The 15,173-nt window shown below is 48.7% G+C and overlaps 1 protein-coding gene across 1 annotated transcript in view; it reads right to left on the bottom strand.

Moving 5' to 3' along the window:
• The window catches only part of LOC144143466 (uncharacterized), a 338,543-nt gene that overhangs the window by 313,304 nt on the left and 10,066 nt on the right, over positions 1–15,173 (bottom strand). The window contains exons 2-5 of the mRNA XM_077675212.1: positions 10,192–10,245; positions 9,543–9,596; positions 7,134–7,268; positions 2,972–3,085 (exon numbers count right to left, since the gene is read on the bottom strand). Of these exons, the coding sequence (XP_077531338.1) occupies positions 2,972–3,085; positions 7,134–7,268; positions 9,543–9,596; positions 10,192–10,245 (357 nt within the window). The remainder of the gene's footprint in view (positions 1–2,971; positions 3,086–7,133; positions 7,269–9,542; positions 9,597–10,191; positions 10,246–15,173) is intronic.

Here is a 15,173-nt window from a genome sequence, read left to right as displayed (position 1 = left end):
GATATTCGAGTGCCGCTCTCGTAAGCGGTGCAGATGACAATTTTTAATGCAACCCGCCATCGCATCATTAACTCCTTTCTCATGTAAGCCACCATGGTCGGGACTTGGGGACAATTTCGTGCAGCGGTAACAAGCTATCACTCCAGCTACCTGCGCCGGCCTGGGCCACTTCGCGGCCGTGGCCGCCGCCTGCACAGCGACCGTGCGGCTAGCTCAGTGGGCTTTTCGTGCCTCCGGCGCGTTTTCGCATCCAATGGTAATAAACAGTAATAGAAACGGAGTGCCTGGAATCGCTGTAGAACTTTGGTCGCGGCCAGCTGCCCGATGAGCTGACGAAATCACGGCGCCTCCGCCGCCAACGATCGGGTCGTTCGTTCTCGAGAGCAGAAGCTCCGAACCTCCGGCCCTCCCGATTGCAGCGGCGAGCCGGGCGAGCCGGCGAAAAACGCCGGCAGTGCGTAAGCGGTAAACACAAACTCGTGACGTGTTTGGACACAATATCCTCGGGTTGTCGATTGCGCGTGGTGCTCTGCTGGCTGCTCGGTTGCATTTCGCACACTTTAAAATTGATTTTAAATATGTTCTAGGCTGTATTCGCCGCTGATATTTTGCAGATGATGTATATGTGTTCCCACCAATCTATCTCTGAAGTTATCTCGCCTTCAAAATTTTGTGTCAGTGCCCCTTTAAATAAATAAATAAAAATAAAAAAAGATTCCCTTGGCTGGCCTACGCTTTTGGCTGGCCTGCCGCGACTTTTTTCGTATGGGTTTTCTAGAAGGGCTATACTGTACTGACAGAACACCACCGAACAAATAGGCTTATCTGGTGCCGCCCACATATGTCTCGCACGGTCTTGACCACGCGCGTACGATCAAAGTTAGTACAACTACTTTTTCCCCGCACAATAAAATCCTGGAATCAGCTTCCCCGGTCAATCGTCCAAGGCACAGGCGACAAGGAATTCCTTGTACATTTGCGCAATTATCCTCAAAACTAAATTTCTACATCATTCTTCCTAGTGCGCATGTCTGTTTATTGTGCTTCTTTTCTTTTCTGCGCGAGTTTATACACGTGTTTCTGCATACGTGTCTTTACTTTCAGTGCTGCGTATTTTTTGTATATTATGCATATTTTGTATATTTGTAAATGTTTTTTTCTCTGTTTCCCTGTTTCTTGTTATTCTTTATTCCTTTTTTGTTGTTGGCACATTTAGTGTGTGAAAATGTGTTTTAGCCCCTGCTGTATAATGCCGTCTTGGCGAAGTGTAGGTATGTGAAAAAATAGAAAAATAAATGCGAAGGCATTAAGGCTTCACCAGGCGCGCTATGGAGCCACAAAGGGCGCGGCTCGTTTCGTATTTTAATGATGCGAAAGCACTAGGCACCCCACCGGGCGAAAAACCGCGCGTTGTGAGCAGCACGTGTAGCAAATTTTTAGCGCCGGCGAATAAAAAAAGTCACGGCAGTAGAAGGGAACAGAACCCACGGGCAACAGGCAAGAAAGGGTCTTAACGACTACTCAGCATCTGCGTTGGGGTGCACTTAAATCTGCTTGCTCCCTTTGAATGCTAAATGCTTTGAAGGCTTCGTCTGGCAATATTTTACTGTTAAATCGCACGTGTGTCTGGCTGCTTCAAAGAAGTTATCACAACGCGGATTCGTAACTTAAGCGTTCAAGAACAGCGTCGATTCGGTCTGGTTGGTATTCCATGATTGTATTTCCAGGAGTGCACAACAAGAAGGCACGGACAGACAAGAACAGGATAGGAGCTGTCAGACCCTCACAGTCGACTCACCAATGCCCAACATACCCAGCCATGATTTTCACATGCCCATAAGAAGGATTTGTCAGATACGATGGAAGCAGCTGTAAGGGGCTCAGTCCAATTTCCGAAATATCACAACATCAGGAGACACAAGGGACATGCACAGGGTGAACGGGAAGTATCCCCTGTATCACAATAATGATTGTACCTCAGTAAAATGTGCTCTTGGGCTAGTTGGTGCACTATGAATTACGAAAATTGCGCTGAATAGACAAACAGAGGAAGAAAGACAGACAATGAGTAACTCACAACTCTTGTTGTGAGTTGTGAGTTGCGTATTGTCTGTCTTTCTTCCTCTATTTGTCCATTCAGCGCCATTTTCGTAATTCATAATGATTGTATCGTGCGTACCCGGTGTGTTCATTGTACTTCAAATATGAGTCAACAGCAACAAGCTCCCATCATAGGGTTACTGAGAGACACGTTGGCATTTCATTTTTATCACGGGCAGTTAGCTTTCTACGAACGTTGGCTTTGCTTTAAAAATGCATGTCTTTACAGCAGTGACTTTGCAGCAATGCGTTTTTATCCAGTGTCAGGGAAGTATACTGAATAGGGACTGGGGTTGATGTTAACGTCTTTGTGCCTCGAATCGCAATGCAACGGTGTTGACCGTACCAGCGGCGACAAAGACTGCGGGGAGATATACATTGATTTTTCATCATCCCCTTGCGAAATTACTTCCGTCGACAAAGTACCACTAGAACCATGGTTTTCTAAGCTTAGCTTCTTAGCTTAGCTTAACATCTTAGCTTAGCTTAGCGTCTTTAAGACAAGGATTGTTTTTCTCCACGCCGGAAGACGGATACAAAATACGGTGGAACAGCCCACGTTATCATTATCTCATTACTTACGCTGTCAGAGCTTGTCTTTATAAGAAATGTGCACACGGAAGCGGGCCAAGTTTCGGCAGGTGGTGCTTGGGCCAGTTGCTTATCCAGATAACAAAAAAGCATACCCACTGTCTGTACACAGTGCAGTACAAGAAAATGTACGGCACGCTAAATAAACATCCACGACGATAAGGCGTGGCCTTGCTGTCGACCAATATCCCACAGCAGCAGGAGTGCCTAACCAACGCAGACAGACCGAGGACGTCTTCTGTTTCTCCGTATTGAGTTACATGTGGTCACGTGATCTCACCTGTGCACGCGTGAGCTCGTCCGCGGTGGCGTCCATCTGATCGGCGGCATCGGCCAGCTTGGCGGTCAGCTCTCCCAGCTGGGACTGCAGCGAGTGCTTCTCCGCATCGGCTTCCTAAGAGTGCGTGGGTGGTGGGAGAGGGAAAACCGAACCGTTCTCAGAACAATGGACCGTTGGCGCTCACTCCGGCTCCCTCGCATCCCTCGTGGAAACGTTTGCCGGCGTTCAAGTTTACGGCGAAGCAGTATATTTCTGACCCCCACAGTTCTCATTCCGGTGAAGCCGCTTTACTCGGGGCCGCTCCGGCGTTCCTTTTCGCCCCCTCCTAAAGCCCCTTTTGCCGGTGTCTTTCACGTTCAAGCATAAGCGGCTGCCTGTTTGTGTGTGCACCTGCGGGGAGTGGAGGCAGGAAGGGTGGGGCGTGCACGCGAAGGTGTAGGTTTCATGCGTCCACTGATGGCATGTCCGTTGTGCGGGCGGAAGGCTTCCACGTGGACCACAAGAGTGTAGCCCGAAAGAACCCAGTCCCATTTGAACTCGTCCCGTTTGAATCCATTCCCGAAACGCCCTTCCCGTTTGGCGCGTTCCTTGTGCGCCCGTTACCGAAATGCCCTTCCCGTTTGACCACTTTCTGTTTCAACCCGTTCCCAAAACGCCCTTCCAGTTTCAACCGCTCCCAAAACACCCTTCCCATTTGAACCCGTATCGTTTCAACCCGATCGAATTTTTGAAAGTATGCGTTACTGTTTTTGAAATTGTTCCCCAAAATCTGCATACGAGGAACAGGACATGCATTACTGTAAAAACTTCTACGTAGCAATCTATCTGGAATTGAGCATACGGCCGATATTTTCGGCCGGTAAAAGTTCGCGAATGTCTCAAGCCGATACCATGCTCTTGAAGCTTTTTGAACAACGAAATGTTTTCGCATTTCTCGTTTGTCTGGCTACTGTACGGAAACAAAAAAAGTTTGTTCGTTCATTCATGACTTTCGCCAGAAAAGAAACAATCGCGCTGAAGCAAATTAAATTATGCTCTCGGGAGACTTTCTTGTTTCCAGTATCGATGCTCCTAGCGGCCACCACGGCGAACTGATCAGCCGGGGCCGGAAAGTTTTCACGGCCAAAAAACTTGTGCACGAAATACCTTGCATCAATGTGGGTTCAAATTCCGGCAATTTCACGGTTTTTTATAATCAAGAGGCGTGCACCCAAGTGGAAATGCGACTACTGCGAGGACCTAATCGATTAAACTGCGTGCATTGCATGTGATGAATGTCGATCTGTACTGGCATTTCATAGAAAAGAAATGATCTCAAGCCGGCAGCTGGTTTCGCAAAAACTGTTTGAAACATTTTAGATGGATGACTGCCTAAATGTTTGCTGTTGCATTTCCACGTACTGTGCTCCCTATGTATTAAGCATAAAAAAGTACACGCAAGAGAATGCAGCGTGGGGTGTTCTTTAAGTCTGGATGAAAAATGAGTGCGAACCATTTCCTTTAAGAAAACATTTCAGCTTTAGGCTTCACTCGACATTTTTTTACAGACATTTGCGTTCAAAGTGACCGTTAGCCACACATTACAATGGATCGTACCACTGGCGTAGCCCATAATTCAGTAAAAGCTCGTTAATTCGAACTCGAAGGGGACCATAAAATTGTTCGAATTAAGCGGAGTTCGTATTAGCGGGTCGGCACTAGAATGAATGGACTTCGTGCCACACCGCACGGGCAGAACACAAAAAAAGCCAACTCTGGACTCGTTATCGCGTATTAGGCGCTGTTTGTGGCAGCCGATTTTGTAAATAATGTTCATGAAACTTCAATAGCGAACGGCGCCGGGGGCGCGGCGCCCGCTGCGGAAGCGAAATTAGCTGTCGCGGCAGCGTAGCGTGTGCGCTACGCTTTCTGTTTCGTTGCTTTGCATCGCTAGTAAATTTGGTTTGGTTTGGATCTGCAACACATAGTAGTCCCTCTGGACCGACTTCTTCTGCGAAGAGCGACGGAAACCAGTGGACCCCAGTTCGAATTAACCGCTCTGGATAGCGGAGCGTTCGAATTAACAAGAGTTTTCCCCCATTGGGGCTGTGCCGGGAATAGGGCATGAGTTCGAATTAACCGGATGTTGAAATTAACCGAGTTCGAATTAACGAGCTTTTACTCTAGTGACTGCTTTCATAAAATACGGTTTTTTTCTGTAGTTAGCTAGATTTGGTAATTATATTTCGCGAGATCTTTTTCCTGCGTAGAAATAAAACGGTAGCCCTGCACTACCCCTAGTAAGTTATTAATTGTATTTGCTAAAAGACCCAGGTTCGAAAGAGCTACGGTCGCTGCAAACTGGCACTGCGACCGCGGAAAGGTTCTATTTCGTTAATTGTCGTCTTTTCTTTTTTTGCGTCTGTTGCACGTGGAAAGAAGTGCATGTGCATTCGTGTATAAAACAATTCAATGCTTTGAAACAGAGATATGCAACCGTCGGGACTAGAACCATCACCGCTGCCGGAGTACGCCTGCGAGAAACGCATTCAAGACCGCTCGACCAATGCGGAAGCTGACGGTGCGGTTTCAGCTGTCATTCATCAACACTGTATCGGGTCGGACGTAACGAAGCAACCTACGTGTTGCTTAATTTGGCGCCGCGTATCGTGAGACGGACCATTGCAATAACGTTGCAATTTAATAGAGCGTCTCTTTACTTTGGTTCCGCCATCCGTAACGTCTGTTTCACGGTGGAATACCTGTGGCGCAAATTCAATTTAATTTTCCCGCGGATGCAAGTAATATCTGACTTTTGGTTACGTTGGACCTAACTCAGAACATGGGGTCAAATTTCTGTCGCATGCAACTACAAAAATCGCAGGCCTCGGTCCGAGTCACCTGGGTCGAACTGGGTACGTCATTCCGGGAAGGGGCTAAATGGGAAAGGGCGAAAAGGGAAGGTCGTTTTGCACCGTGTTGACGCGGGAGGGAACAAGCGGGAAGGTTGGAACGGGAATGGGTTCAAACGGGAACCTCCCGACAACGAACAGCCGCATGCGACCTGTCTACTGTCTGCACTGGCCGAGCGGATTGGCGGAAAGGTGACACAGAGAGTAAGATGCTTACGACGCGGGAGGGACACAGGCAGCCCTAACCGTCACTTCTAATATCGCCGTCACTTGTAATATTGCGTCACATCCGTTAATGATGCGACGTGTGCATTCAACGTGAACCTACTCTCCTACAACGAACACTTTTTTCACAGCCTGATCTCTTAATCCGCCCTCAGTGGCATCGCTGTGGCCTTCCGTGGACTTCCAGTAGCGCCCAGTGGCCTGGAAGCGTCTTGAAATGTCCCCACCAATTTCCGTTCCGAGGGCTCCAAAAAAGAGACCTGGTGTGGCCAGTAAGTGCTAACCCCAATTAATGACATGCGCCTAACAAAGCAACGACAAATACGCACCCGCTTTATCACTTTGCTTCAAAAAGTGCAGTTTTGATAATTACTATAACATCCACGCACGGCCATGGAATGAGCTCGCGTGGGACCAGAGCAACGCACTTCTGCCCCATGACACGCCCTTCTCTACAACCGACGTTGGCAAAGAAATGAATGCTCATCGAATCCCCTCATTGCGATATCCCTCTACGTTCCCACAATGCAACACTGATGTTTCCTCGATGCCCTAGAGATGAGGTCCGGGTAACTAGCCGAATTAATAACCCTCCTTGCACGATTCAAGCTAGCCGACGAATAAAAGGTGCAGAGCAATGATACCATGTCCCCAGGTGGCGTACTAACGCGCGGCGATGTTTGCGCCAGTGAGTAGGAAGAAACAACGGCACTATCTTTTTGAGCCCATTGTCTAAACTTCACTCTCCCACGCACCTGAACTATAGGCTTACGAGAAGCAATAATCCAGTATGAACTCGTGCAACCAGCCTCGCAACAAAGCACTCGATCATCAGGGGCAGAGTTCTGAGATGTGTGTTCCGAAAGTTCCCATTTGGATCGTGATGCAGCTACTCTTGGGAGGCCTGTGACCAACGACTCCACGCACCGAAACACCACGGTACGCCTTCCCTGTGCTGCGTAACATCCGGGTTGCCCATTTTCAGCCAACCTGGGCTTGTTTGAAATGAACCCTTTGAAACAAACAGCGCGCATCGAGAGGCCCACCTGCAGGTCAGCCAGCAGCTGCGCCATCTGGACGTTCTTGTCGCGCAGCTTGGCGCTGAGCTGTCGGTCCGTCTCCTGCATGGACCGCTCCAGCTGGCTGGACACCTGGTCCAGCTCACGCTCCAGCTGGGACACCTGTGGGCGAGGCAATTGGGTTAGCGCATAAGTTTCAAATGCATTTCCAACCAATGCAAAATTGGCAAGTATTGCCAAGGATCTCGAGTTAATCTTTACAACACCTCCGTCTCCATTGGTTTTTATGTTTTCATTTTTCACACTGCTCATACGCACGGCTAACCTTTTCTTTATATATTCAGCTATATTAACTCAAAATACACTGGTTAGCCAGCGCTTCTGTACATCTCTCCTTACTCTGTCGTGATTTTTGCATGTAATGCAAAATGCAATGCGGATTTTGCTTTGTACTCGGTTCCCAAGCAGGCGGATAAATGCTGCTTCTTTAGAGGCTACTACACAATTGGTGAACAAAATAATATCCCGATCGACATGACCGTTAGTCTGACCAAAAATCGACATGACCGTTACTCGACCTAAAAATATTTCCAAATCGATTTCCTCTTTGTGGTCGCTTCGAGCTGTAAATTAGCACTGATTGTGACCTCTGCACGGACAAGGAGGCTCGACTGAACATGCAATTACCGATTGCCTTGGGGATAAGTTCTTTTCTTGTTTTTATGCTCCGACACGTCTTTTATTATTCCAGCTTTGTTATTTGTACATACGAATTTTCCGATGAAAATTTCAGTTCAGAAACTGCTCGCTCATCTGGTGTGTCAGTCACATCTACGCGGGGTGAAAACATTAAGCCTTCATTTATCATTGGCGTCAGTTCAGTTATATGAACCTGAGTGTAGGCCTACCTCAAGACCCATCACTAAATATTAGCTCTGTTGTTCTGCCAGCATAAATGTTGTTTATAAATTTGTTACAAATGCCCAAGTACGCAATAAGCTGATGAGAACGTCCCTTTTTCTGGCTACAAACGAGGATAGCTTCTAGGCGCTGCCTCTTCCGCGATGCTGTTTGCCATTGCCATTGCCTTTGCCATTATTTTTTGTTGCTGAGTTACCTCATTTCATTTTTGTGTGTATTTTTTTAAACGAAGCCTGTATGACTAGTGTTGAGTGTATATTTGATTTCCGAGAACGAAAACAACTGCGGCTGCACAAATCGTCTAGACGCCAGGCCTCCTGCAGCGCAAGGTATTAGAAAACGAGTGACCATATATGTATACGAGGAAAACAGCCACGTGCGTACTGGGGTCCTCTTCTGGGATAGCAAAACTTACGAGGGAGCCTCACCATAAAGTACGTTGACACATTCCCGATTGTTAACCCCTGGACTCTTTCACCTAAAGACACTGAAACACCTATTTCTATGGCCGCCTTTTGTGTTCTTGTAATCTTACACAACCGCAGGGTTGCAGAAAAAAAGCCATCTTTGCATCAGCTGCTGCGCAGAGAAGTCACACGTGCGTGCCATGCAGCGAAGCTTTTTCTGCGCTGGCGGCAATGTTTGGCAAAAAGGAGGACAAAAGGGGGAGCGGCCCAAAAGGGGGTTCTCTCAAGCAGCCCTTGAGGACCCCTCTTTAAAAACCACTGTTCCACGGCGCCGGATGAGAGCGGCTACCTCTTCACGGGACTCCATGAGCTGCCTTCCTCACCTAGACCCCGGTGACTAGCCAAAGCTGATCCTCCAGGCCAGGGCCGGACCCCATCGCATGCTGGGGCAGTAGTAGCTGTATAAACGTTTATTAGCCGCAAAAGCGTGACGGAATAGGTGGGTTATGAGGGCAAGAAATAAGGGTGGCTGGTGGGTGTTCTTCGCTGTAGTCCCACTCTCCTGCTTACGTAATGGGCAGTTCTTCCCGTACTGAATAGGGAACATGCCATTGAGTAGGTTGGGGTGAGGGAAAGACCCTGATTGTGTCTGTCGATGCATTATTTGCTGCTCCAGCGAGAGTTGCGGGTGCAGGGCGGGAAGTTTCTGCCTGTCATCTTGATAGTATGCCCCTATCTCCCTGCAAGTTACCATAGGTTGAAATCCCGCCTCCGCCACGGCCTTTGCCAGTTACGTAAACGCACGGGCTTTCCGGGGGCAAACTCGTTGTTTTCCACCAAGGAATGTCTCGGAACCCACATTTACCTACGGGTGTGTGCGCGATAGCACACACGCCGGAACGTACATATACCCTCTAAGAATAAAATGACTGGTGATTTTTATGGTTCCTGCTTTATGGTGCCTGCCTGCTTTTGTGTTTTGTGTGCGCTGTTATTATTTTATCGGCAGCCATTACCCATGCCAGCATCACCGCCAATTTGCGAAAGCCACGAAATTAGTCCTTCTACAGTTTTAAAGACCAAGACGGTGCGAACGAACTCGTCGTACCTGCTTTCCTAGCGCCCTGTTTTCGTCCTTCAGCCTGGTCACCTGCGACGCTTGCTGGGAGAAAAGAGACGAAGACGAAGAGAAGACGGTCAGTAAAGGCGCCGGACCTTTTTAATCAAACTGGCCAGGATGAGAAATTACAAGTTTGCAAGTTTGGTCGATTAAAACGGCTGCTGTGCCAGTGAAACCAATATAAAATAACACAAACATACGAGTGACACCAATTTCATCGCAAACTTCGTACAAATATCTCAAGTATTAGGGAAAACAGACGAAGCAGCGGCGACTCCCCATCCACTTGCAGGCCATTTCTGTGCGACGTCAGCGAATCTCGTCGGCGCCATTGCGGCCGCCGACCTAGGCTGCTGCCAAGAAACATGCACGGTGGGGCTTCTCGTTCCGTTTCACGTTATCACTTCAATGGTAACGTGCAGCTCACACACCGTCAACCGTGCTCTTTTGCTGGTCAGCATGTCTCTCCTGCACGTGTCTCTGGCACGAAATTTGAAGGAGTTTCCAGATTTCGCGCCATTTTCAGTTTTAAAAAATGCTCTTCCGCAGCTGGAAGGGAGCCCAGTGAGCTACCAAAGGCTTGTTCCTTCAAACTAAGCAAAGTTGTATTTCGCCTTTGTGGTCCCTCTTACCTTACCTTCTCGGCAGTCTGCAGACGCTGCCGCAACTCGGCCAACTCGTCGTCTTCCTCCTGCACGTAGCGAAAAATGACACCGAATCGGGCACTTTAAACCGCAGCAGCACATTCATCCCGAAAAAAAATCACGTGAAGACTGGCACATTTCTATTTTCACACGCTTAACTGGCAAGGCACGTAAACGGAGAACAGGTAAAGCACGTGCAAACTGGAAACGTACGTTTGTTTTTTAAAGACGATAGTCTTTCTTGGGCTACTTGACCACAGAAATTTTGGTCTGTCTGTATGTCGCTCGGTTCATCCGCCCGGCCAGAGATAACGGACGTTGGACACGACGTTTATATGCCCACAAACATTCCTAAGCATCTAGATCCCGTTGCAGTATTCATACTTGTCAACATTGTTGGACAAAATAAAACATTACACAGTAAAATGTGCTGTTGGGCTAGTTGGTGCATTATGAATTACGAAACTTGCGCTAACTGGACATACACTGGAAGGAAGACAAACACTTTGCAAGTCACAACTATTTATTTTCAGGAAAAGAAGTTGCCTTACAATCTGCTTTCATGGTTTTATGTCATGTAGAAGCCAATTTAGGGCACTTTTTCTCTGAAAATAAATAGTTGTGAGTTGCGCATTGTTTGTCTTCCTTCCTCTGTATATTGTCACGTGGCCAAAGACGACGCAGTTGTCTTCAAGGAAAACAAGTTTATTGGAGCGAACTTGTGCTCCCCTAACAACTCAAAAATACAGGCGGTGAAGCAGCAGTCAACAAAGTGACGTGCGAAGGCGAGCGTCGATGATTCGAATACCGCGCCGCGAGTGTTTCTCGAACCGTCGATTTACATCTAGAACATTGTAGATCAAAGATTATTTGAGGCTAGTGACGTTAGCGCGAAAGGCTCTCCGTATCAGAATAAGATAACCCGTGTGGCATAAAAATAAAGAATGGAACAGGCGCTTCGCTTGGGACACAGATAACACAGCCGGGCGCGGCCGGGCAGTAAAAACAAAACATAAACAAAGAAACCCAATGCTTAGTTCGCGGCAATATCCAGTTAGCGCAATTTTCATAATTCAAAACATTACAGCGATATCCGGCACAAAATCAGTACATAAGTGATATTTAAGTGTTTCTTTACTACCATACATGAATGCTCGATTTTGCGATAACAAATGGAATACAACGACTACTGCAGAAAACTCCCTCGCCTGCTCTCGCACGCGTCACAATAGTTCCTGGCGGCATTTCAAGTTGTTCAACAGTAATGAAAGATTCCAGCAGATGGCACGTGGACCGCGCATGGTGAAGGGTCTCACAGTGGAGCAGTGCAACGCGGTAAACTTGAATGGATTTACCTGGCAGGGGCGCCAGACGGCTATCGTCTTAAAACGACATTTGCAACGAAGTGAGCAGATACGCGGCCAATTTTTAAAGCGAAAGCTTTCCTAGTGGGACCGCTGGCGTCCTGTCAGACAACTAATGCGTTTCTTCATTGAGCGGTCGGTCGACAGAAAAAAAATTGGGCCCATCTCCCCACGAGGGGGGACTCGAGTAAATGCGTCACGTAGGGGGTGGGTGTATTGCGTTAACGTTAGTGTTTGGGGGGTGGTGGTGGGGTGGTAGTGAATGTGTTAACTATTATTGCTTATTACTATTAATTATTATTATTTCTTTCATATATTAATTATTACTTCCGTGATTTTGCGACTCGAGTCCCCCCTTGTGGAGAGATGGGCCCAATTTTTCTTTTTTTTTTTTGTGACGCAAGAAGTCAGGGCAAGGAGTAGGTTGTTGTAAGTCGTTATTTATTTATTTGTTGCTGTTGTCGTTGTATTGGACGCTGAGAACGACAGCTTTGTGGTCGCTAAAGTGTACTGTTAAGGGGTCTTCAAGCAGTGGTCGTGCGTTGCAGCAACTGGTGAAGACGAGATCGATGCAACTGCTGCCGTGTATCAGCAGCTTCTTGACGTAGTTTGAATGAGTCAAGGATATAAGGCGCGTTCGTAGCCTTTGATTCTGTGTCGCTTTTGTGGCGCAGGACGCCGCCACAAAAGGGACACAGAATCAAAGGCTACCGTAACCGACTTCCGCCCAATCACACCCCTATCGACAGACTATAAGATACTCGCTAGGATCCTAGCTCGACGCCTCGAGATGGCCCTCCGAGGCGTGGTTGGTGAGCATCAAACCTGCGGGTTCAAAGGTTGCTCAATCAACACCAATTTACATCGGATAAGGACCGCCTGCGAGGCTGCAGAGATGGGCGTGATGCATATTGCGGTACTGCAACTAGATCTTCGAAAAGCCTTCGATCAAGTCGATGGCACATTTCTCTTCGCTCTACTTCAGCACTGTGGGATAGGGGAAACAATGATGGAATGGCTAGAAACGTGTTACGCAGACATCACAACAAGTGTGATGTTGGGGGGAGCACTCGGACCACCCATAGAGGTCAGCAGGTCGGTCCGCCAGGGATGTCCAATGTCTCCTGTCTTGTTCGCGCTCTATCTGAAACCGCTCTATCTGAATTCGATCAGGGGTCTGGTCCTCGGGAATGAAGAACTCCGCGTGCTAGCGTACGCGGACGACATCGCCGTCGTCTGCACATCACGAACCCAGGTGAGCGAGGTCGCGGAGCTCGCACGTTGCTTCTGCCGCTTCTCTGGAGCGGAGCTAAACCTCTCCAAATCGGAGGGCTATTGGCTGGGTGAATGGGAACTCAAGCCCCCCAGCTTCTGCGGCGCTCGCTGGAAGGATACAATACACCGCTACCTGGGCGTGAACATGGCCCTATGGAAAGCCAACGCAGCCAGATGGCGACCTAGACTAACGGCAGCGGAGGCCAAGTTGCAACCATGGAGAACACGCCACATCGCCTTGGTCGCCAGAGCACACATCTGCAACGTCGTAGTGTACCCGGCTACCCTATACTCGGCGCGAGTCACCTCCATCGACAAGAAATCGGTGAACAAGTTGCACCGACAGTGGGCGGTCTTCGTCTGGCGCTCCTCGTACGAGCCTATGAGACGCACAAATCTCTTTTGGGGACTAGATGCCGGCGGCCTAGGTCTGGTCCACGTGGAGATTAAGCTGACAGTCCAACGTTTTATATATTTCCGAGACCAGTCCGACCCTTTTCTCCGTGGAGCACTCCAGTCAATCGGCTATGCCCACATATCAAAGTGGCAGGTCACAACTGTCCAACTGCACCATGGCGCGCGAGCCGCCCCTTTCTATAGAGAAATCGCTGGCGCCATCACCCTACTGGAACAGCAGTTCTCATGGGACTATCTTCTAGCAGTTAAGCCCCGCCGGCTATACCACGACCTTCTCGCAAAGCTCCTTCCCCCACCCCTGTACCGACAGCCACCAGTCGAGGCGGCCAAGCGGGGCGTACTAAAGCGAATCATGTGCCTGCCGATTCCGACTGGGACGAGAAACTTTTTCTGCCATTTCCACTTCGGGGTGCTACCGGTGGGATCACGGCAGGAAGAACTTGGCTTCTTTCTGCCGCGCGGTGCGGGCTACTTCCTGTGCGGGAGGCTGGAGACGGCGGAGCACGTGTTCCTAGAATGCAACACTGCACGTTACTTCTGGGACGAGGTGCAGTGTTTTCTGGGCGTCCACTGGGACATTGAGTGGGCAGGTCTCCGTTACCTGGACGTTCCGATAGAACACTCGGAGCTGTGCGAGTGCGTCATTACACTTGGCCTACACTCACTGTGGCGTGCGCGAGTGGTTGCGGTGGAGTGTACTCCCACCCCGAAGCCAGCGTGGAGGCATTTCGTCCACGAGATGGAGTGGACCGTCAGTGCGCTCGGGGCACCCGACTCAGACTCAGAACTAGGACAAGCCCTTGCGCGCTGCTGCCGTGCGACGGTAGGTTTTAAAACAAAGGAGCTGGAACGCTTGAAGTGGATATGAAGCCAGCAACAGGCTAGGTTGCAACGGAACACAACTCCCCTTTTTTTTCCCTTTTTTACCCGTAAATGCGCTCTCTATAGTGTATGAGTGTGATTTCTATTGAACAGCTTAACACGCCAGTCAGGAACGTGGCATCAACAATGTAACAAAGGCAGCAGCATGTAAAGTAGTGTGTCTTGCCCTGTACATATCTGCCCTGTGTCTTGCCCTGTACATATTTATTATGTAAATAAACCTGGTTTTGTTAAGAAAAAAAATCGCTTTTGTGCCGCAGTGGGAAGAGCACCATGTACCTCGCGTTCCGCCCACAGGGTCGTGGGATCGAAACCAGGCGCCGATAACTATTATTTTTTTTATAGTGTAGGGGGAGGGGTGCGGAAGGACAACAACGCTGCACCTGTTGTTGAGAGCGAGGAGGGTACGGGGGAGAGACGCGCACCTGCGCCTCGCCGCGGCGCGCATGCGCAGTGAGCGTGTGGACGCCGCCGCCGACGGTCGAGGGACATCGTGCGACTAAGAAACGCTCCGCGTTTAAAACTCTGATACGACCTCTGGATACAGGGTGCGTGCGTGAAACCGGGTTTTCATAATGCCAAAACGGCTACTCGAAGATCTCGAAAACAGAACGCTTCTGATAAAACAATACTCGCATTGATCATGAAGGAGTACAATTGTATCCCTTTATCGCATAAACCACGTATCAGTGTACGCTTAGATCGTTCGCACATGCGTTTACATTGTGCGCGAAACCTTGATAAAGCGCGACATGACCATTATACAGCCTGTTTACGCCAATGTTGGAAAATATAGCAAACTTTATTGAATTACACCATTTCCCAAGACTCCACTCATACCATTCGAGAAAACGGCATGAGACTTTCGGGAAAGCCTCTTGCCGGTGCCTTTATTCTTTCATAACAACTGGGATTAGCGTTTTAAAGAACAGGACAAAGGTAAGGCAAAACAGACAGGACTGGCGCTACTTCAACTGATTTATTCACAAGCTACATCTTCGCTTTTATACAATAACAGACCCGATCATGCACAGCGT

This window comes from Haemaphysalis longicornis, unplaced genomic scaffold (genome assembly GCF_048455015.1).
Source record: "Haemaphysalis longicornis isolate Haplotype H1 unplaced genomic scaffold, Haemaphysalis longicornis Haplotype H1 scaffold_6, whole genome shotgun sequence".
NCBI lineage: Eukaryota > Metazoa > Arthropoda > Arachnida > Ixodida > Ixodidae > Haemaphysalis > Haemaphysalis longicornis.
Note: the sequence above shows the minus strand (reverse complement) of the source record. Positions and strands in the feature narration are given on the sequence as shown.